The 21,989-nt window shown below is 49.3% G+C and overlaps 7 protein-coding genes across 9 annotated transcripts in view; 3 read left to right on the forward strand and 4 right to left on the reverse strand.

Annotated features, from left to right (window-relative positions):
* Positions 1-309: 309 nt before the first annotated feature.
* FOXG_14850 (uncharacterized protein) lies at positions 310-8,562 on the reverse strand. Its single transcript, XM_018394914.1, has 9 exons — positions 7,804-8,562; positions 7,330-7,747; positions 7,065-7,281; positions 6,891-7,003; positions 6,373-6,832; positions 5,874-6,323; positions 1,978-5,821; positions 1,462-1,930; positions 310-1,406 (listed from the first exon to the last, which is right to left on the reverse strand). The coding sequence occupies exons 1-9, from the start codon at positions 8,463-8,465 to the stop codon at positions 498-500; spliced, it is 7,542 nt and encodes a 2,513-aa protein (XP_018254836.1). The 5' UTR covers positions 8,466-8,562; the 3' UTR covers positions 310-497.
* Positions 8,563-9,911: 1,349 nt separating this feature from the next.
* FOXG_14851 (uncharacterized protein) lies at positions 9,912-11,167 on the reverse strand. Its single transcript, XM_018394915.1, has one exon. It carries the CDS (start codon positions 11,077-11,079, stop codon positions 10,327-10,329), a length of 753 nt encoding a protein of 250 aa, XP_018254837.1. The 5' UTR covers positions 11,080-11,167; the 3' UTR covers positions 9,912-10,326.
* A 952-nt stretch (positions 11,168-12,119) lies between these two features.
* FOXG_14852 (uncharacterized protein) lies at positions 12,120-14,309 on the forward strand (the record flags this gene model as incomplete). The annotated part of the gene is made up of 3 exons (XM_018394916.1): positions 12,120-12,257; positions 12,352-13,147; positions 13,231-14,309. 3 exons carry the CDS (start codon positions 12,120-12,122, stop codon positions 14,307-14,309), a joined length of 2,013 nt encoding a protein of 670 aa, XP_018254838.1.
* Positions 14,310-16,385: 2,076 nt separating this feature from the next.
* Positions 16,386-17,591, forward strand: FOXG_14853 (uncharacterized protein; the record flags this gene model as incomplete). Of its 3 annotated transcripts, XM_018394918.1 has the most annotated exons (3): positions 16,386-16,730; positions 16,783-17,418; positions 17,480-17,579. In XM_018394918.1, coding segments are annotated over 3 exons (933 nt in total). In that variant the 3' UTR covers positions 17,481-17,579. The 3 variants fall into 3 exon arrangements, with proteins under 3 accessions (XP_018254840.1, XP_018254839.1, XP_018254841.1); XM_018394917.1 differs by having other exon boundaries at positions 16,783-17,591; XM_018394919.1 differs by having other exon boundaries at positions 16,640-17,418; positions 17,480-17,576.
* A 444-nt stretch (positions 17,592-18,035) lies between these two features.
* FOXG_21796 (uncharacterized protein) lies at positions 18,036-18,633 on the reverse strand (the record flags this gene model as incomplete). Its single annotated transcript, XM_018402156.1, has 1 exon — positions 18,036-18,633. Exon 1 carries the CDS (start codon positions 18,342-18,344, stop codon positions 18,036-18,038), a length of 309 nt encoding a protein of 102 aa, XP_018254842.1. The 5' UTR covers positions 18,345-18,633.
* Positions 18,634-19,069: 436 nt separating this feature from the next.
* FOXG_14854 (uncharacterized protein) lies at positions 19,070-19,536 on the reverse strand (the record flags this gene model as incomplete). Its single annotated transcript, XM_018394920.1, has 1 exon — positions 19,070-19,536. The coding sequence occupies one exon, from the start codon at positions 19,534-19,536 to the stop codon at positions 19,180-19,182; it is 357 nt and encodes a 118-aa protein (XP_018254843.1). The 3' UTR covers positions 19,070-19,179.
* A 739-nt stretch (positions 19,537-20,275) lies between these two features.
* FOXG_14855 (uncharacterized protein) overlaps positions 20,276-21,989 on the forward strand; it is a gene marked incomplete at its 3' end in the record, with an annotated part of 3,214 nt that continues 1,500 nt past the window's right edge. The window contains exons 1-2 of the mRNA XM_018394921.1: positions 20,276-21,184; positions 21,239-21,962. Of these exons, the coding sequence (XP_018254844.1) occupies positions 20,817-21,184; positions 21,239-21,962 (1,092 nt within the window). The 5' untranslated portion in view covers positions 20,276-20,816. The remainder of the gene's footprint in view (positions 21,185-21,238; positions 21,963-21,989) is intronic.

Here is a 21,989-nt window from a genome sequence, read left to right on the forward strand (position 1 = left end):
GCCGCATCCATCTAGGGATTTTTTTTTTTTTACTTATTCATTACCATAGGGATTAGAGGTATTTGGTCTGAATGAAGCCAATGAAGCCTGTGAACCATGACGAAAATCATGTGGAATATGACACATCCCTATCTTATCAGTTTTCGGGTCCTTACTAATGTTGAACACGTTTCCTTGCAATGGGTAACACAGCCATGAGCCGCGCACGCGACCTTCAATTGGTCATGGATCCCTGCTCGTGGCGTGTTCCAGACAGAACCCAATCCGCGCCAGGCAGTGAACCAGAAAGAACGGGCTTCACTGCTTTTCAACCGCGGTTCTAAATTCTGCGTTCTGGCGAGGTAAACTCTTATAAATCATACAAACAATCCAGAACATAATATAATATGATTGACGTAGGAAACACACGCTTTGTTAAGTCTCCACATCCCAAACCCATGGTAGCAATAACAGTCACTCCCTCAGCAGGTGAAGTAAACTTTGCAAGGATTAACTAATCATCGGCTGATGAGTTTTTCCTGGATCCTCGAAGCCACCGTTTCTCCCAGCTGTCCCAATGACACAGCGCCCATCATCTCTAGCACGCTGACTTGCAGGCCAAACGCCTGTCGGAACCATCGGCGTAACTCAATTGCTGTGAGGGAATCTAGGCCCATTTCGGAAAGTCGGAGGCGTGTATCGATCGCAGTATCTGGCTTGAGTAGGAAATCGTTGATTTTCTTTCCAATCTCCATGGCTAGAAAGGTAATGGATTCCTGCTGTGACAAAACAGTTGCGCCGTCACCTTCTGTCACGTTCTTTAAGAATACTTTGAGAGCGTTGCTTTCGGCTTGTGTGTCGGATACGTCATCAGCCCGGTTGTGATAAGCACCCATACGACGGTCGCGGCGCCAGTTGGTTGGGTTATTAAGATCGTCGAGGTGAAGCTCTGACCGAAGACCTATGATGATGTGGCCATCGTTTTTCCATGCTGACCACGCACCTGACGAGAGGTCCTTGAGGTTGCTGGCAGCCTGCTTCTTCTGTGATGATGAGTTGAGCAGCGAAGCTTCGACACTCTCTAGGAACTCCTTCTCGCCGAGGCTGTATAGTTGCTGTAGCCTAATACTGCGCAGCGCCGCTGGGTTTTCTGCTACGAACCCGATGTCTCTAATAGGACAGATAGAAAGCACTGAAGCTGGAAGTCCGAGCGAATGTCTGTACTGGCAAAACGACTCGACAAAGGTGCATCCAGCTTTGTAGTTTCCTTGGCCAGGCTGGTCAACGACTGTAACAGTAGAGCTGGCAAGCCAGAAGTAGTCCAATGGCTGGTCGAGGAATGCTTGATGGAGATTCTTGGTGCCCTGGACCTTTGGTTCATTGGCGTCCTTCCAGTCTTCCCACTTCATGTCAAGCAGCGGTGAATCCTGTCAGATTTTAGCTTGTATTCAAAATGTCCGATGCGATGCGTGAGTGGCCTACCCTTTGCACCATAGCAAGATGAAAGACGCCTCTGATCTGACTCGGTGCCTTACCGATTGCTTCTTTCACATCTCCTATCTCATTGACGCTTCCTTTGACGGCGGTGACCGTGCACCCCATAAATTCCAATTCTGTTGAGACGGTATTGTCTGCGACGCCACTTCTTGTGAGGAAAACAAGGCTCTTGGCGCCACGCTCAGCTAGCCAGACGGCCAACGCTTTACCGAGACCACCGAAGCCTCCAACTAGTAGGTAGGATGCAGAAGGATCAAACTCGATGGGCTGAGCCAGTGATTTGGCTTCAAGTGTTGAAATATTCTCTGGCATGTTCAAGATTACCTTGCCAATATGGCTCCCGGCTTGAAGATAACGGAAGCTTTGTTTGACGTTGCTGGCGTCAAATGCCGTGATGGGTTTCAGTGCTCGGAGCTTTCCTTGCCTACAGAAGTCGAGAGTTCTCCGCAAAACGCTGTCTGATAAGTTAGGCACAAAGGAGCTGAGAGTGGGCGAACTTACTCTTGTACGATCAGAGGCTGTTCTTTGACCATGTACATCATGTCGATACCGCAGTATGAGCGGTTATCTAAGAAACGGCTCAAATCCAGCTGCCCGAAACCAGCAAGGTCACGTTTTCCTAGTTCAAGTAGTGAGCCAAATTTTGCCACGCACTTCCAGGAAGCGTGCAGAAGCTCGCCGGTAAGTGAGTTTAGAACCAAGTCGACGCCCTTGCCTCCTGTATGCCGCATCACTCCGTCGAGGAATGACGTGTTTCGCGAGTTGAAAATACGTTCTCGTGGGATATTGAAGTTCTCCACAAGGTATTCCTTCTTCTTATCGCTTCCGACAGTGGCGTATATCTCTCCGCCCATCATCTGCACAACTTGGATTGCAGCCAAACCAACGCCACCACATGCAGAATGGATCAGAACACTCGTTCCCTGACGTATTCTGCCTACGTCAAGTAATGCGTAAACCACAGTGGCGAAGCAGCCTTGGATAGTAGCTGCCTCCTCAAAGTCCATGGATTCCGGAATCTTGTGCACATAATGATCTTTGACGATGACATGCGTTGAGAAGCCGCCTTCAGGGGTAAAGCACATGACGCGATCTCCAATGCTCAGGTCTCTCACAGCAGTACCAAGGCGCCTGACTGTTCCAGACAATTCCATGCCAAGAGAAAGGTCCTCAGATTGAGAAGATATCAGGCCCATAGCATAAACAACGTCTCGGAAATTGAGGCCTGTTGAGTGGACTTGGATTTCAACCTGGTCTTCTGTAAGGCTTGCTGGGAGTGGGAGGATTCTCCAGTTCATTGTTTCCAACATGCCAGGCTTGTCCATATCTAATTTCGTCATGAACTCCTTTGGGATAGAGGCAGATTTTGCTGATACTTCATCAGTTAGCGAGAAAGGCAGATAGCGACCAACACACACGACACCGTCGTTGATGATGTATTCCTTATCGGGCCCCAATTTATCCTCGTCTTCCTCTTGCACGATCTTCTTAAATACGCTAGAGACGAGGCTGCCCAATTGATTCTCATTGATGTCAATTTCGAGCGTGTAGAAGTTGAGCTCTAGTTCTGAGCGGAGGGTGCGTGCTACACCTAGTGCTTGGGAGGATCCCGGGTTGGAGCATTCCATTTGAATTGGAGATGTCAGCCAGAGAACCTTATTCGATCCAATGGACCCAGAAAATCGTTGGAACGCAGTAAATTTATCTTCTGGGATATCTTCGAAAAAGCTGTTCTCCAGATCAAGACAGGAGATGATGTCTTGGTCCGGAGGGATAGAATCATCGATGCAGCACTTTGTAACTGTCCAACCTTCTTGTTCCAGCGTAAAGGTCAAGTTAGAGGCGGCTTGCCCATCAGGATTCTCAGTAAGAAGAGTGACTGAGCTTGGACTGATGATTGAGGGCGGCTCTTTCTTAGCCACAACTACGGCAAAGTGCCGATATGGCTCGTCGTCATCATACGCAACATCATCAACGCCGCTGAAGCCAGTGGCCTTTAACTCTGCGTCCCATCGTGACACAGGAACATAGGGCTGATCTGGGCGGTTGTCCTTTTCCCCCAACCACCAGCCCGAGAAGTTCCCGAAGATATAATTGGAGGAACGTGATAAGCTGCAGAGTTCGGTCATGACAAGCATGCCGTCTGACTTGAGCAAAGTCCAGATGTTATTCAGTGTCCGTTGCAAAGATGGAGTGGCATGTAAAACATTCGCTGCAATGACAAGGTCATATTGTCCCTCTTCGAAACCTTGCTCGCGGGGATCTTGGGAGACGTCGAGGACCTTAAACTCTATGTTTGAGACATGGGCGAAGCGTTCTTTGGCTGCTGGGAAGAAGCCTGCCGAGATATCGGTAAAGGTGTAGACTGAGTAGGTTGGTGCTCCTTGCGCGTCAATGACGCTTCGAAAGATAGTGTCTGTAGTGCCACCGGTTCCAGCTCCGACCTCCAGTATACGCATAGTCGGTCTGGCGTGAGTCAAGATGCGCAGGAAGTTGGAGTAGTCAAACGTCATCGCGTCATAAATACCAGCCAGGACGTTGTCTTTGAGAAGGGTCTCAATGGTTGTTGCTTCACCTATGAAAATCTTTTCGATGTTATCAAAGAGACGCCTCAATCCAATTGTGAAGGCCTTCTGTGGCATATCTAGCAGAGCAGTGGTTAGTTCCTCAATCTTTTCTAGCCGGTAGGACCTTGGACAAGTAACAAATTGTTGGCAATCTTCTACGAGTTTGTAGTGACCAGCTGCGGCGAAGCCAATCTGTTGATTGAGCCAATCTCGGTACCTTGCAAAGTGAGGCTGACATGGTTGAAGATACCTGACCTTCTCTGCTGTCTCAAGGATGCAGAGTAAACCCAACTCCTCTTGGAGTCGAGACTCGGTTCTGTTTGATGCTGGCGGCGTGAAGAGTCTTGAAGCGTCGAGGAAGTCGAAGTGTGGAAGCAACTGGAGCCGTGCTGCGGCATGGATATCGCGTGCCTCTGAGGTTCTGTCGTATCCTAAAGGACGGAACTGGACACCTGACGCATAGAATGCAACCTTTCCATTCGAAGCAAACTCTACACAAGGCACATCTCCATACCGCTTCCATGCCTTGGCATCGATGATATTTCCGCATGAGCTGATTTCAAGCTCCTCGATAGTTGTGGGTACAACAAGCTGAACAAGATTGCGTCCAAGACCTTTAGCCTGCGCTACCAAAAGGAGCTGAAGGCCTGCATCGATCGTAGCTGGATGCAGAGTGAAAGGAGCACAACTTTGCTGGTCTCTGTTGCCGATTCGAGCATATGCCAACTCTTCACAAGTTGATGACGTAGCACTCGATAAGCCGCGGAACTCCGGTCCATACACAAAACCTATGCTGGCCAAAGAATCGTAAATACGAGAGCAATCAACTTTCCGAGGAAGTACCTCGGCCTCCCAATCGCTGTCTCTTGTGGTTTCCAGAATGCTCACTTGCCCTGCGCAGTGTTTTATCCAGGTCGAGCCATTGTAAGAAGAGATACTGAATTCGTACCACTCAGAGTCTTCGTTGTCATTGAGTTTGTGGCTGTGCATTCTGGTCATGAGCTCGATGGAATTGGGAGGGAAGAGAAGGGCTGTGTGAGCGACAACATGTCTGAGACGGTAACCAGCACCTCGTGGAGAGTGGGTGAGTTGCCTTACAGCTTCTCCAGCAATAGCAATGTATCCAGCGAAAGGAAAAACAATATCGTCGTGTAGCTTGTGGTGAGAAAGCCAGGGCTCGTTTTCCATATTAAGAATGTTTCGCCACTGAGGCTCGGTTTCTATGCCTTCGAAATTGCGGGATCCCAGAAGGGAGTGATGAGGATAGTGTCTAAATCTCCAAGCCTTTGAAATGCGGCTCTCAGCCCAGTAAGATCCCTTGTGATCCCATGGGTATGTCGGCAATCCTGAAGTTGCCTTGCCATCGGGGAACAATGGGCTTAGGTCAAGAGAAACTCCTTCTTGGTACAATTTCCCTACTGCACCCAAGTAGGTAACAAAGGAATCTTTCTCGCGAGATTGGGCTGCCACATAACGATATGGTCGAGAGACTGTCGAGCAGATTTGTCTCAAAGGACTAGCTAGCGTAGAGTGTGGACCAATCTCTAAGAAGATACAATCGTTTTTGACTGCCAACAAGTTCAAGACTGCTGGCGAGAATTTCACCGGAGACGTAAGATTCTTTACCCAGTAGGATGGATCACGGACGAAGCCTCCCGCTAGTTTGGTGGTCACCGAAGAAAAGAGGTCAATTTTCGGTGTCGAACAACTTGGTGCGAGTTTTGGCAGCTCGGATTCAAGCAAAGTCTGATACTCAGAACTCAATGAAAGCATGTGATCTGAAACAACTTATTAGCAAATGCACAGAGGGCAAGGTTGTCTGGGACATACCTGAGTGATATGCCATGTTTACTTTCAACAGCCGAGTAAACATGTCAGGTTGCTTCTGCTTGATAGCATCGACAACCTGGGCTACCTTGTCGGCATGTCCAGAAATGGTAGTGCTGCTTTGGCTGTTTTCACAAGCCACCACTACCCCATCACACAAGAAGTCCGACACCTCTTGCGCGCCAATTCCAATAGCTGCCATACTGCCATTGAGAGTCTGTTTGATTGTGACGTAGCCACGGTAATAGGCGATGGTGATCGCCTCTTCCATGGAGATGTAGCCAGCAGCATAAGCACCAGCAATCTCACCGCTCGAATGGCCCACGATAGCAGCGGGCGTAAGATTTAGACTAGAAAATCTATTGAACAAAGCTATTTGTACGGCAGTGCAGAGGGGTTGTGAAAGCTCCGCTTTGTGAATTTGCGTAGTATTGGCGGGTTCTAAGAGTTCATCTAGAAACAACTTAGTAACGCTCATCAAAGCAAAGGCCAGTCGACATACCGATAATTCTCCAAGATGGAGGAAATTGTAACCGTTGCAACACTGCGTCGAGGCTGAGTAAGTCATCACGGAAGGCTGTGTCATTCTGTATGAGCTCTTTGGCCATCATAGGCCACTGTGCGCCCTGGCCGCTGAAAACCAGGACAAGTGGTAATGAATCCGGTGGTATCTTTGTTGCGCTTGAGGTTTCTATGGAGTTGGCTCCGTCAAGAATGACAAATGCTCGCTGAGGTAGGTGTTCTCGATGATTTGCGCGAGTGTAGACCAGATCGGCGACAGAGTCGGGGTGCTTGAGTACCCATTCTACATGTAATTTGATCTGCTTCTGTAAAGAGCTCTCTGTATTGGCAGATAATAGAAGTAATTTAGGCGATGTGGGCTTTGAAAGGCCATTGTGTCCTGCAGTTCCATTCTGGTGGACTACACCATTTTGCTGCGAGCCATATGACTCAAGGATGATCTAGGTGATCGCTTAGAGATTCATGGAATGACGCAGAACTATTATGAGTGGCACTTACGTGTGCGTTGCTTCCACCAATGCCGAACGAGTTGATGCTGATTCTCTGATTGCGATCCGTTGGGAACGGAGTTGGTTTGAGTGGAACCGTCAAATTGTATTTGGCGAACGGAACTTGAATTGCTTGTTAGCACAGCTTCGATGGATTAGTTAGTTGAGGACATCCTGGACATACTGTTCGGATTGGGCTTATTAAGCTTGATATTTGGTGGGATTGTTTTGTGTTCTAGGGCGAGAACACACTTGATGACTGATGAGAGTCCCGCAGAGCCCTCCGAATGTCCCACGTTTGGCTTGACTGAGGTGATGTAGATGCCCTTTTCACCTCCAAAGACCTTTCCAACTGCTGTGGCCTCGATAGGGTCACCAGTAGGTGTTCCTGTCCCATGACACTACATATCTCTTAATTCGGGCTCTGGGCAGTGTCGATTTCTACTCACCTCCACAAATGCAGTATCCCTGGGATCAAGCCCAGCATCGCAATAAGCCGTTCTCATCAGTACTTCTTGCGCTATTCCATTTGGGGTAACAAGGCTAACACTCCTACCATCGGCATTCGTAGATGTAGCCTTGATGACGGCCCTCACAGGGTTACCATCGCGAAGAGCGTCGGCTAGTGGCTTGACATAAATGGCTGTAATAGCTTCAGCTCTGGCATATCCATCTACCGCAACATCAAATGTTTTGCAGGACGCATCTGGTGACAGAACACCCTGCGACATTGTCGTTGTTAGGGCGGGAGTGGTGATCACGCTGGTGCCGGCTATGACCGCACTCGAGGCATCGCCTCTTTGGATTGCCCGACATGCTTCGTGAAGCGCAACTGCTGATGCTGAACAGCCTGTTTTGATAACCAAGCTAATGGCAGATATTAGCATAATACCAAGATAGTTTAGTATCGCAAGATCACTCACCTGGGTCCTAGAAAGTCATATTCGTATGAAATACGGTTAGCCAGCATGAGATCGCAGTATCCAGTGACCGCATGGACTCCTCCATGAAGAGGCTCTTTGGCACTCATCAACAGCCAGTCGTCTCCAAAGGTACCCACATAGCAACCTATTGTCTTCCCACGATAGTTCACCTCTCCTGCATCTTCAAGACACTCACGAGTTACCTCGAGAAGCAGCCTTTGCTGGGGATCGACCTTCTCAAGCTCACCCTTTGATAGTGTGAAAAAAGACGTATCAAGAGCAGAGAGATCCTCATCTAGGAAATAACCGTGTTTAAACTTTACTGTATCCTTGCCTCCGAGACTGTCGTCAAATCCATCAACATTGTAGCGATTACTAGGAACGGGGCTTCGAGCATCGAGTCCATTGTAGAGAAGGTTCCAGTAATCGTCACAATTTCGAATGCCTCCAGGAAGACGTAGCCCAATTCCGCAAATGGCAACATCGGTTCCTGTAGATTTATCAACCTTTCCATTTTGTAGAGGAGTTTGGGCTGAGTGCCTATTGGTCATGAGTTTATCGGGTGTAGGTAAAGATCCGTTTGGGGTCGTGCCCACGGGCTCAGGGAAACGGTGAACCCGTGTGCCATTAGAAGGCTGGCACTCAGGATATTTGTTACTCATGATCAACGATAGCCGCAGCAGAAGAGTACAAGGTAAGAAGATCCAAGTTTAAATCCCTCAATGTTAATGACAGAAAAACAATGTTCTGTCAACGCTGTGCAGGCTAGGTCCCTTCATTTGCCCAGGATGCTCCACTCATTTAAACCTCCGTTTAGTGAATCCCTTCCATCATTTCCACTATTGAACCAATAGGCATGTCATTTCATGGCCCAGGATAACGCTGCATTGGTATCTTAAGCCAGTATCATGTAGGCAACTCGTCTTCCAACACCCTGTTGAGATGCTACTAGTTTACCCTTCACCTGGCGCTACGCGACGATGGCCTCTATTTTTGGGGATGTGGGGGCAAGCGGGTAGTTTAGTAGAATAACAAGGATTATAGCCATATAAATCGAAGCAGCAGCCGATCTGCAACTGACGTGGCCTTCACCTTTCAAAGTGTATGACACCACAAGACTCATGCTCGAGGGCTTCTTAGTGACAATATCCAGGATTCAGTACTGGAGTTCACAATCCCGCTACGTTGTGTAAGAGGCGCTTATGCGGAAAGCCACGATCAATGCACGCTGAATGCATCTGCAAGTAGTACAGTTCTCAGAGACGGCAAGTGTTAGTTTGGTATGATGCATTGGAGACTGACTGATGAAGAAGTACAAGAAGCTAATCATCTTAAAGGTGATGTTCCATTGGCAGCTTAATGCAGCCCACCGCAGCTCGCGTTTTTATAGACTTGCCACCTATTAGCAGATATACTGATAAGCAAATATGAGTCTTGCCTGTCTATTAGTAAACTCTATTTCATGGAGTAAAACTGGTGCTCTGTAGCAGATTAACATTTGTCATCGCTAGGGACTGTATTCGGATCATTCAGGGACTCCCTGGTATAACTTGTTGGTCGGAATGACCGGACATGGCTGTACGCACGTCGGTAATGATGTGACACCTGCCAAGTTTACTCTCTAGGTGCCGTTTTATGGTATGATAATCTAAAAAAAAAAAAACGTTGCCAAGATATCATGAATGAGGAGAAATTCATGCAGCTACTGTGCACAGCCGTGGTAGGCGAAAATCATCGTGTCACCAGCTTATTGGTCTCGACTGATCCACCAGCTCATGGGATAAAATCAGCACGCATATGCTGAAGGCTTGAACAATTAATTTTTCTTTCCACGTAGTTGGCATGCAATTGTGGCGCTATTAGGGGGATCCTGCACATGATGACCTCCCTACATCCCGAGACAAAAAGGCAAGCTTACACGTATGAAGGCTTGATCGCCGCTTATTATCGGGGGTTACTACATACTCACAGTGTCGGCCCGGGCCTTGAGGGGCCACATGCTGTTAGATTGGCGGCTGGGAATGGGCTCCACTTCCCTTTTTGCAATATTATTCTTGTATCCAAAAGAGGGGTGAAACCCCTCATGGACACACTGATCAAAGAATCAAGTCGACGATCAATAACACCACAACATTCTGGTCCACACTTGGATACACTTACCCCATCGTATTCGTGCGTATCTAACACATGCTCAACCTCACTTCGAGCTATAGACTTAGCGCTGACACCAACTATGCAGATACATCCGAATCCAGTGAAATGTAAACCATGATGGTGCTGACACTAAGGCATGGACGTGGGCCGAGACCTCAGCCGATAGATTGTCATCATCCAATTTAGGTCAGGTACTTTGAAACGACGGCAATTATGGAGCAGGATCCGCATAGTTAAATAGCATCAATTAGAGATATTAATTAAAAAAGACGGTAGAGCACATTACCCAAATCTGTGCTTTATAATTAAACATGTAAAAGGAAGTAAGAAGTGGAACCATGGTAATTCAGAATTATGAAATCCTGGTCATTATTTTCCTGCTTGCTTTGGCGGCTTGGCAGCCCGCCACAAGAACATCATAGCTACCACTTGCGTCTCAACCTCTTCAAATTCCTCCTGCAATACCTTCTCCAACACGTTAGGATCTTCTTGCAAATTATCCATGATTCCGCGCTTATTGTAAAATCCCAGCGCAAATGACGCGAGGCGCCCCACAGGCTTCTGGTTCTTGACTTTGTAACCCTCCTCTGTCTTTTCCCATTGCTTGCCCAGTACTGTAGATCCAATTAGAACGCCGTTATCCGACAAGAGACCTTTTGCATTGCGAATTGCCTCGGCTTTGGTCAGAGTTGGGCCTGGCATATGGTGCAGAACTAGGGAGAGCGAAGCAGAGTCGAAGCGCTTATCCGCTAGTGAAGCAGGAGGAGGTTTCGCCGCATCAGCAAGGACGCAGCAGATATCTGTCTGCGGGTATTGAGATAAAATACGCTGTCTGGCCGAAATGAGAGCATGCTCACTTAGATCGACTAGAGTCAAATGCTGGTCCTCAGGCTTTCGCTTAAGATCTTCTATGGCCTTTGTTGGAAAGTAGCCATTTCCAACGCCAATGTCCAGATGCCTTTTAGAGAAGTTGTTTGTGAATAGAGGCCGCAGATACTTTTGTGGGGAGGCGCGCCAGATCAGAGGAGCAGAGAACCGAATCACGTAAAAGTCATATATAAACAGAACGAGAGGTTTAAAGCGGATTGACCCAGCATTAGGGGCATGTCTGGCGGCTGTCATCGTGAACAGAGGCGTTGTCTTTCATTCGCTTCTTGAAAACAGAATTGAGGTAACTGCGATTGATTAAGATAACGATGGTCATCATCGGTTCTCGCCTTAACATGCTAGGACAGAGCCTGGTGTATCCACCTCACGGAGAGCAGCTATTCCAAAGCGACCTGTCACACAACAACACATCAGTGCATTAGCATATCGCTTAGTGGCAGTTGCCAGAAACAGTTAGCGATCGGGTTTAATCCCTGGCACCACCAGTTGGAAAATTTTGGTACCCTGCTGGAAACAACAAAGCACACAATGTGTGGCTGGCAAGGGTCGAAATGACTACCCCGCATCAAATGCTGTCTTCTTGGAAATTTGGTAACGAGGTATGGTTGGTGCGTTTTGAGGCTGTCGTGACAGTAGAGTCGTCTGTGATGGCTTCTGCCAAACGGATGGTAAAGCCATTCACAAAATGCACGAAAAAAACCATATCCACATAGCCTAGAGTAATATGAGGAAAGTCTAGCCCGCTCACGTTGTTCTACTGCTCGGCTGGGCGGAAGGGGCAGACGTCATCCTAACCCAGCAGCCCTGGCTTAGCATCAAATGCAGAAATTATTTAACTCACACCTAGGATACGATATATATCAAGTCAATAGTTAGAATAACTAGGATTGGCGAATGTGAGTGATCACATATATTAGAAAAAGAGACGGCGTTAAGGCTTTATAGAGACGACCTTAGGGGATATAAGATCTCCTCTTGTTAGAAATCAACGGCTAGGCATTTATTACTATTTACTAACTCCTAAATAGCGCATATAGCAAGGCAGTAAACCTGCTTCTTGATCTTATACTACCACTAAACTCCATTATCAATAGGGATACCTTAATACATGTTACTCTCTCTAAGGACTACCATGCAGTACCTTATCCCCCGCAAAAAGCGGCCCGTGAAATCGTGTGCGCGGCGCCTGATAAGTGCATTTGATAAGTTCCCCGCAACTTATCAGGCCCCAGACAGGAAACAAACACCACGTAGAAAGGCCTTGATCGACCGAGATGGCCGCAGACGACTCGTACACGGCCGCAGACGAGCGTGCCCGTGCCGCCCGGAGGGGGGCCTTCAGGCGAAAAAGGACGAACAGCCGGCGAACACGGCACGGAGTTATGCTGCGAAGTAGCGGGAGTGGAGGGCGCGTTCCCCCGGCCGCCGCCCTCTCTTTTCCCCTTTGCCCTTGTCTCTTTTTTTTACGTAGAGTCCCATGGTCGGCTAACAGACGAGGACTTATAGGCCTGGTGCCGTACGCCTCGGGCTGCGGCAGACGGCTCACTTTATAGCTGGCCCGACGGCGAGCTCGTAACCCCAGACAAGCTAGCAGCGTGGCTCAAAGAGGATATCCTCTTACGACGCGTTGCCCCGCCGCAAAAGAAACCACGGGCACGGGGTAAGGGCAAGGGCAAGGGCAAAGGAAAGGCTGTACAGTTACGGCGGCAGCTCGAACAGGAGCAGCTCGAGGCCGCGGCCCTGGCAGAGGCCGAAAGCCTAGCCGAAGCCCTAGAAGTCCCCCTGGCCGAGGCCGCCGAGCTGCTTGCGGACGACCGCGAGGGCTACGTGCCACCCACGGCCCTTGCGCCGGCTGCAGCAGACCTTGCCGAAGGATCTCTGCTTACGAGGGGCACTATCGACGCCTATATCGCGGCCGTTATCGAGCTCTGGCGGCTCCAGGTAGCCCACGGCAACGCAAACACGGAAAACCCCCAGGGCGCCGCCGTACGAGGCTTCCTTGAGCAACGCGGCCGGCAGCGGGGGAAGCACGACCGCGCCTCCTTTAAAGACCGCGGGACTGACGGGATCCAGGCCGGCTATTCACCCGACGAATGGCTCCGGGTCCAGGATCTCCTTCTCAGCGGGGCCGCATACATGCCGCAAAACCTCCGTACGCGAGTTGACCTCCTATTCGGCCACTACTACCTCTTACGGGGCGAAAACCGCCGTAAGATGGAGCTTGCAGACCTGTCTCTACTCGACTATCCGTCTTCAGAAGGCCCGACCCCCTGTGGCTGCCTCGTTACCCTTTTGCGAGACGGTAAGCTAAACAAGAGACCTGGCGTATCTTCGGTGCTGCTGGCCTTATGGCGTCAAAGAAGACGCACCTCCCGCGCAGGGTAGGCGCCCAGGACGCGGAGACCCACGGCACGTCGCTCGCCCAGATCTCGCAGGCCGGCCGCTGGAACCAGAGCGTGCTCTGCCAGGCCTATCTTACGCATCTACCGCGCCAGTTCATGCGTATTGTCGCCGGCTTCTCGGCATCACCCGGGGACTACTTCCTCGCGCGTGCGGCCCACGAGCCCCCGTATGTCTTACAAAAGCAGCTCTGGCCGTGGATCGAGGAGTGGGAGCCTCGCTTTGAGGCTCGCGCGCGCCGGCAATGCTGGGCAGAAGGTGGCCTCGACGACGACGACCTAGCCGCCGACGGCTTCCTTAAGCTTATGCGGCGCCTGCGCATAGTACTGTTACAGGACCTGGCTGTATTGCAGCCTCGCTATCCGTCGCTACCCTTCTTCGCCTACGCCCCTTTTAACGGGCCCGAATGGGATGAGTTCGCCGTCGCCGTTCGCTCTGACGCGGTAGGGGCTACGGAGCCGTTAAGCCTGCTCGTACAACGCGCGCTGCCAGAGCTTAGCGGTGTGTTAGAGAGCACACGCGAGGCCGTCTTACAGAATAGCCAGCGGCTGGCCATCCGGCTAGAGGCTCGGCTAGAAGGGATTCAGGGCGGCCTCGATGCCCTCCTCCAAGGCAAGGTCCCTGTCACCTTTACCGGCCACTTTGGAGCCGGGCCAGCAGTGTCGCTGGCGCCGGCGCCGGCGTCGACAGCCCCTACCTTGAACTTCAATACGGCTCCGGCTCCGGCTCCAGAGCCTCCAGTACCAGGTATGCCCGTCGTTGCAGCCTTGGCCAAGGTCTTTACAGTGCGGGATGTCTGGAAGGAATGGGAGGAAGGGATTGCAGGTCAGCCGGCCGTACGGGTGCTAGAAGAGACGTGGGGAAGCCGCTGGCGCCCGGGGAACGGGATCAGGGTGCAGTTCTGTCGCCGGAAGGTGATCTGGGACGAGCTCTTGGCCCGCACGGCGTCTGGCAAGAGCGAGGAGGAGGCAGTTGCAGAGCTAGAGCTAGAGCTCTTACGCGCCGGCCAGGGCTGCCGTCAGATCAATCAAATCAGATTAGGACGTAAATCTGAACTGAACTGATAATTTGCCCTCTACATCTGATCTGATTGATTGATTGATAGATATCTGATATATAATAGGTCACGTGGAGCTATTCCCAGCCTCACGATTCTGCCCGTGGGATCTGACTGCCTTGTTGCTTAAGCATACCCCCCAAGAGTAACACACCCTCCCCTTATCCAGTTCTTCAGTAATTGGATCGACTCAATGCTCGAGAGAATGTCGCTGTGAGCTGACTGTAAGCTTCGCAAGACTGAATGTTCTCTCACAATCGGTTGACATGGCCGGGATTGCAAGGGCATCCAATGCAAGTCTACTCAAACGCGGGATTGCTATGATCAATCCACAAAGTCTGGCTAAATCTATGCCGTATCAGAGCGAGAGGTAGAAAAAAGGGGTGATCTACCGTATTTACTCACGAGATTCGGAACGCCCTGTGGAGTCAACTACCGTTCTTACGGCTGATTTAGCAGCATATAATTGGCTTTTTGGATTTAACACGGCTATAATCGACTTTTTGAGAGTCTAAAAAGGAATTAGCCACTTAGTACATGGCATTTGACTCCACAGGGCGTTCCGAATCTCATGAGTAAATACGGGTATCTTTAGATTCGCCTCTACCTAAGACCCCGGCAAGCAAGGGTCCAGGACCAATCAGCTCCGCTGACCCCTGTAACATTGTAGCGTTTCAGGAAGAGCCACTCTCTCCGGAGCCGGAACATACGGATAATCCGGTGTATCTAGGGTAGCTGCTCTCCATTCAGATATATCAGATGTACAGACGTTGTATTTGAATTGATTGATCTGGCAAAATTCCATATCTGATTTGAATTGATTGATTTGATTGATATATCTGATTGTTAATCTGATCTGACGGCAGCCCTGGCGCCGGCCGGAGCTTGAACCGGCTCGTCGACGAGCTCAAACAGCGCCGCCGGCGGGGCCAGGGCCATCGGGGGCGCTGGGCTCGGCTAGGGAGGAGGCGGACCGCCCCTCGTCGACGGTAAGCTGGCCGTCAGGTAGGATCTTTATATATTTATAGCGGTAACTAGTCCGTATGTATCTATCTATGTAGAAGGCGTGTTTCTTTATTTATTCTTTTTTTAATTTTTTTTTTAATTTTTTTTATGATTTTTTTGAAGATTAAGGAGCAGCAGGATCAGCGCATTGCTATATCGTAGTCCTTATAGCGAAGCCTGGCCCCCCAGCCGCTGCACACGCAAATATCTCAGCGCCCGCTCGTCTATACAGCGTCGCTCTTGAACCAAACGGACCGCCAGAGCGTAGCAGTCCTCCAGCCCTGGAATTGCATCGATTTGGCTCCTAACCGTCGAGATATTCGCGTGCGTGGCGCCGGGCACTTATCAGATGGTAGTTGTGTAATCACATACGATTTCCCGAAATTACTCCGCAAAACGACCCCACGATAAGTTCTGCTTATCACGTACGTTATTCATAAATTGCTCAAAAGACTAGATTCCTATTACAACAAGGATAGCTAGTCTTATGTCGACAACTAATAGAGACTTTCAGGCTCGCGATTTCATCTATTCTAAGAAGAACCTTAGAAGAATACTACCAGAATACGATATATTGACGAGATTGATGGTCTTCTTGTTGTCTTCCATTTATGAGAACTCAAACCTTCAGGTAGGCCCGAACCTGGCAGCATCCACTGCGCCACTGGGTTTAGGCTAATAAGGGAAACTTTAAGCTTTAGCATTTAAGACTTTCGCGAATTGTTCAAGAGACACTAGGTGGCAAATATGCAAGCTTGAGTGCTTATATTTTTGTTTTATGTCTTAGTCTCTTTTCCATAGAAATAAAAAAAATTATATTTTGCTAATCTTTAAGGTTTTTGAAGTTATATTTTCGCTCAAGCTCGGCCGTCCCGCATAAGACCCATGACCCTACACAGCAGTTCATTAGGAAGAAAGGAGATAAGGGGTTCGCAACAGGTCAAGCAGAATATAGGTGGCATTACTCGGATTATATCCTCGCAATTAAATAGCGCAGACCCCACAGCCCAAGAGCCCGGCCTAATTTCTTCCCCGCAACCAGACAGTTTTACAAGCAGCAGTAAGCGGGATGATATTGCGCCGAGTGATGTAAAATAAACACGGTCAATTGCCCAGCAAATTTTTTAATGAGGTGCGTCTTAACTTACAAGTACCAAAGCCCAAAGCCAAAATCTAAAGACCTAGCTACGTATCAAAATCAAAAGATGCCGTTCCCATACAAGACCGTCCTCATCACCGGCGCCACGGCGGGAATTGGCCGAGCCTTGGCCGAACGCATGATTGCAGACGATATCTTCGTCATTGCTGTGGGACGTCGCAGCGACCGGCTCGATGAGCTTGTTTCGAAGCATGGGTCTGATAAAGTCGTTGCCGAGCCGTTTGACGTGTCTGACCTGGAGGCTCTCCCGGCCTGGGTTGAAAAGTAAGCCTGCCGTCGACCTCATTGCCGCAATCCATTCTCATCTCGCTTGCAGAATCGTAACAGCGTACCCTAGCCTTTCCTGCATAGTCCTCAATGCTGGCTTCCAGCGAACTGTGGACTTTACGCGTCCTGAAACCATCTCCCGCTCTTTGCTCACATCGGAGGTGCACACCAACTATCTCTCTCCCTTACATACCATCTCCCTCTTCCTTCCGCACTTCATTTCCCTTGGCAAGGCTTCGCCCAACCCGACACCTGCCTCGATCGTGCTTGTATCGTCTGGTCTCGCCATCGTCCCTGTCGCCCGTTGCGCCAACTACTGCGCGACGAAATCAGCCCTACGCTCCTTGGCTTGGACATTGCGCTCCCAACTTTCTGCACCATCCAGCCCTGAAACGCAGCATATCCGTGTGATTGAAATAATCCCTCCTGCTGTCCAAACCGAATTGCACGCCCTCCAATCTGACCTTGTAAAGGCGGGGCAGAAGGCTATTGGTCTTCCCTTAGATGAGTTCGCTGATGAGACGTGGAGTCACCTAACAGCCAAAGAAGGCACCCTGCATGACGAGATCACGGTTGATATGATGCGGGAGCGATGGGAAGGCATTGAAAGGCCAAGGAGAGAGGCATTTCACGAATTTGAGGCCATGTTTCGCAGAATGGTCTCGGATGGCAAAGGAAGTGCTTAGTATGTCTTCAGTCATTTGGACGATGATGTCTCGCTTGCTAAGAAGACGACGTAAATGCAGAGGTGGCTCCACACCATGATGATGGCAATGCCATATTACTATTTTATTAAGGACTGTTAAATAATATATTTTTCTTTTAAATACTAATAATATTCTGTTGACTTTACATTAAGGTTACTGTATTTTTTCGGCATGGTATATCATGCCTTTAGGTGTTAAGGTTAAAAACCTTATATTGTGTTTATTTTGCTGTGCAGCCTTGGCCTCACTTTATGTGCTGCTGTAGGCAAATCCTTCTGTTAATACTAATAATTTTAGTAATATAAGCAAGGGAAGAGTTAAGATGGTTATTAACTTTTTATTGAATTAAGTATTATGAAGGCCTTCTTAAACCTCTTATAGGCTATTAGCCTTATTCCTCTTATTTTATTTACCTTCTAGCTTTTAGGATACGAGTAAAGAGGTAGTGCGTACTCGAGAAATAATAGACGTTGCACCCAGATAAGTCCTGATAAGTTTGGGCAATACTTTCTGGCTAGTTGAAATCGCCGACAATCAGAGGAGAAACCCAAAAGACCACTAAAGTAAACAAGCAATGCGGAACCGGGTTGCCCATCTATAAAATTTCCATGGTAAGCGATAAGCTAAGTTCGAAGAGCAGCTCGAGAAATTCTTCGGCGCTCTCAACTGCGATTCGGTTAGTGGATTCGTGGCCTAAATCTCGCCGGAATGGTGATACATCAGGCGCATCCCGACTGTCCGTGTCTGACATCCAGCCATCAAGACTGTCCTCTCTTTCACTCTCTTCAAAATCGCCATCACCTTCTTTACTATCCTCATAGTCATTACTAGATCCTTCACCAGATATGCTGTCTGTGTCATTGCTATATAGGCTTTCATAGCAGCGAAAGAGATTTGTATCCATGTTTTTATAGTTATATTGCTGGGATATGTCTAGACGGTGGTCCAGCCTATGCGGCCTGGGCCAGCTTAGTCTCGTTATGTTAATATATTGCTACACATGGTGTTCCCATAGGTGCTTTACTTGACTCGCTATTCGTGCATCGAGGCGAATGTTGACTTCCTGCTCTCTAAATACATCCGGCAGGAGGTATGCTCGTAATGTGAACGCGATGAACCGCTTCCACGACAGTCGATACCTCTTCCGTGTATTTGGCTCGACTTTGAGAACAAATGGCTTCGCTTGACAGATATCGAGTCTAGAACTAGCCACCCGACATAGAAGAACCCGACTCGTGTTTTGCGCTGTAAGCTCACATCGATCGAGCATAGCAGCAACAGCGCTCAAGAAACACGTTATCGTTTCTTCATCCTTTCTAGGGATTATAATATCGGGATCGCCTTCGGATAGACCTTGTCCAAGAATATAGTCTGTCCCCAATAGACTAATTTTAGGGAGGCGTGCCATTGCCTATAGGATGTCTCGCGGACATTTTTGTATGTGATTTGCCATCTTGTACGCTCTATACACAAGCTTGTCGCTACGAAGGAGTCATCGCCGAGAGCCTTGCTGTAGAAGCGTGGTTGAGTTTCAGCAGCCCGATACATCTTCTCGCGTTTTAACACCTCGCCAATATGTGCACGCGTTTCTGGCGATACTTTGCTGCTGTGCATTGGCTGCTTTGTGATGATTGTTCCATTGAGTCTCAAGGTGTACCCACGGCCTGCCAGCTTGCGGCCAACCTCGAACCAGCCACTGGCCGCTCTGGATCGAAAGAACCGCTGACACATGACACCCTCTATCCATGGTTTTTGGGACCTTGCATGAGCATCATGTATCCTGGGCCTTCCGCGACCTTGAGGATTAGTCCAGATATGCTGAGTGGCATAGTGTTGTTGAATCTTTTGGTCGTCCCGGAAAACACGCTGGCATATTGAACATCCTCGCCCATCAGGTTGCGGGGGTCGAGCTGAATCGGGGGGATTGTAGGAGGCGGAAACTGGAATTCGGCAGCTAATTGTGGTTGGTTTTTGATAATTCCAGGGAGCCTATCGACAGCCTCCGCCACCTGATGTCGCGCAGCTGATGCCATATATTTGTGCCTATTGCGCAAATGAGTAGATACCTCATCTGATACACAGCCATATAGTGACATGTCTGGCATACCGGCACTCCATAGGATTTAAAATATATGCAAGTGCCCAGTTCTGTCATAGTGAGTAAGAATAATTCAATGGCAACCTGTTAAAATAAAAGTGGAAGTTGCAACTCTAGGTGCTATACGCGGTTATCGCGTTGCGTACCTTATGTCAGACATTGACTGATTTCAATTGGCTAACAAAAATCAACTCTACCCCTGCCGATAAATTCACTCTACCCCCTGTAAAGCGGGGCAGAAAAATCAATTCTACTACAATTGATATTGTTATTGACTACTAGGGTTAGAGTGGATATCATGAGCAGCAGCAAATGTGTTGATTGATGTCTTAAGTTATCTCTTGTGCGGGGTATTCCATCCTGCACAGTTACTTAAAGAATATAGCTAGATTACTAATGCCTACCCTGCGACGTCATCTAAGCGACTATGCCCGGTTAGCGGGGTCCAGCGAACAGCCGAAGCCCCACGGATCAGCATTGATCCGGATGGCCCACTTCGCCAATGTCAAAGACGATGACCAGCTGTCTCCAAAATTCCCGCTTTACTCTCTCCAACCACTATCTACATTTGCTTCCCGGCCCATGTTGCCAGCGGTTTCCTACTAATGCATGCGTGGTTCTAGGTTCCTTTGGGCCTTTAGGCCCTCTGCTTCGCGACTGTGTACCTACAGTCTCCCTCCAGTGCTCAGCTTCATCTATTCACGTCTCGATCCTGAAATTGCCCAAGGATTTGAGTCAGTTCGATGAACTTGATTGCCTTGACGGCTGCTTTGCGCTCGTTCAGTACCTTCCGGAGATTGTTTCGTCCTTGGAGTCGTCCTAATTCCTGGTCCCGGAGTTGGTGGTGTTGACGGCAGCGCAAGAGAACGTGCGCTACCGTCAGCGCAGCCCCCAGATCAAATCCAATCAAACAAATTGCCAAACAAATCAATCAAATATGCCAAAATTTTATTTCAATCAAACAAATACAAAATCCTCGATTTGAAATAACATTTGATATATTTGATACACAATATGCCATCCAGCGTCCATGCTGCCAGACCGTTGACCGCGCTTTCACAGCTTACCCGGAACCTGGCTGAGGAGCGACCCCAGCCAATCAAAGTCATCCATCAAGCCTTCCATTAGTGAGCTACCCCAGTACCACGGTCAGGCTGGTGGGGGAGAAAGTAGCTCCTTAACTTTTACGTCCCGTCCTCGCGACATCAAGTCGCGTCGGTGCTAGTTTGTTTACCTTTCAACGCGTACCATTCCTCCCACGAGTCGACGCCTAACCCGATGGAATCCGACGACATCATGCTTCCTTCGCCTCCACCCTCTGCCTTTTCTTTTCTTCGACCACCGAGGAATTTGGCGAGTCAATTCGAGCTGACGACGCAGTCGGCATTGCCAGACCACCCTACTGTTGCAGATCTTCCGCGAGCAGTGTGGAGGAACAAACGATATGTTTTGGAAGAGTCCTTGTCCCGGAAGGGCTCGAAGGGCCGGAAGAGCTGGATCAAGCGCCATGGATTTTTTCTTGTTGAGATCGACACTAACGATAGTCCTTTGAGTCCTTACTGGGCCTGTCGTTTGTGTGACGCGAAGGGTCAGCCTGAGTTCTTCGCCGCTGCTGCTACGAGTTCGGCAGCGGACCATCTCCGCAAGTATGTGAATGTGAATGTGACGTCGCGAGCTTGAGCACTATTGACCAACGCCAGGTCTCACAGGATTTTCGAGAGCAGTCAAGCAGCTGATCCAGATCTGTCAACCGATGAATCTGAACGGCCCAAGCGACGACGCTTGCAGTACAGCGCCGTGCCGCGTGCTAGAGTCAAGATGATCCGAGAACTGAGCCTGGGACTTCTGATCAACACCAATGTTCCTTTTTCCTTCTTCAGCGATACATTCTTTCAGCAGCTCGCTTGGCAGCTTGACCCTCACCTAGCTGACCAGATACCATGGAGCCGGCAATCGATGGGCCGTTTGCTGGATGACACGTACATGTCTAAGAAAGATGAGATCAAGCAGGAGCTCTCAGATGCCCTTACTAAAATCCATCTGGGGTTCGACCTGTGGACATCGCCTAATCGGCATGCTGTTATGGCAGTCACAGCTCATTTTCTTGACCGCCAGGGCAAGCACCAGTCGCGCCTATTGGCACTCCGTCGCCAGCTCGGGTGTCATAGCGGAGAAAGTCTTGCGGTGACGCTCGGGCAAGTTGTGCGAGAATGGAAGATAGAGGACCGAGTCGGAACCGTGATCTCGGACAACGCATCTTCAAACGACAGCTGTCTCGTGAACTTTTACGGAGATCTCGACGCAGAGATGAGTCTGGCGGACGTTCGGGCCAGACGTATGCGCTGTTATGGGCATATCCTGAACCTGGTTGCTCGCGCCTTTCTCTACGGCGAAGATTTCGAGTCTTTCGAGGCCGAATCGCAGGTATTTGATCTTCTCGGCCGGCGCGAG

The sequence above is a fragment of the Fusarium oxysporum genome, chromosome 3 (genome assembly GCF_000149955.1).
Source record: "Fusarium oxysporum f. sp. lycopersici 4287 chromosome 3, whole genome shotgun sequence".
NCBI lineage: Eukaryota > Fungi > Ascomycota > Sordariomycetes > Hypocreales > Nectriaceae > Fusarium > Fusarium oxysporum.

Coding starts and splice junctions, on each gene's coding strand:
- FOXG_14850 (XM_018394914.1), bottom strand. CDS start 8,465: ATGAGTAACAAATATCCTGAGTGCCAGCCTTCTAATGGCACACGGGTT. Junction 7,282..7,329: donor GGGATACTGCATTTGTGGAG/GTGAGTAGAAAT, acceptor AGAGATATGTAG/TGTCATGGGACAGGAACACC. Junction 6,324..6,372: donor TCCATCTTGGAGAATTATCG/GTATGTCGACTG, acceptor AGTTGTTTCTAG/ATGAACTCTTAGAACCCGCC.
- FOXG_14851 (XM_018394915.1), bottom strand. CDS start 11,079: ATGACAGCCGCCAGACATGCCCCTAATGCTGGGTCAATCCGCTTTAAA.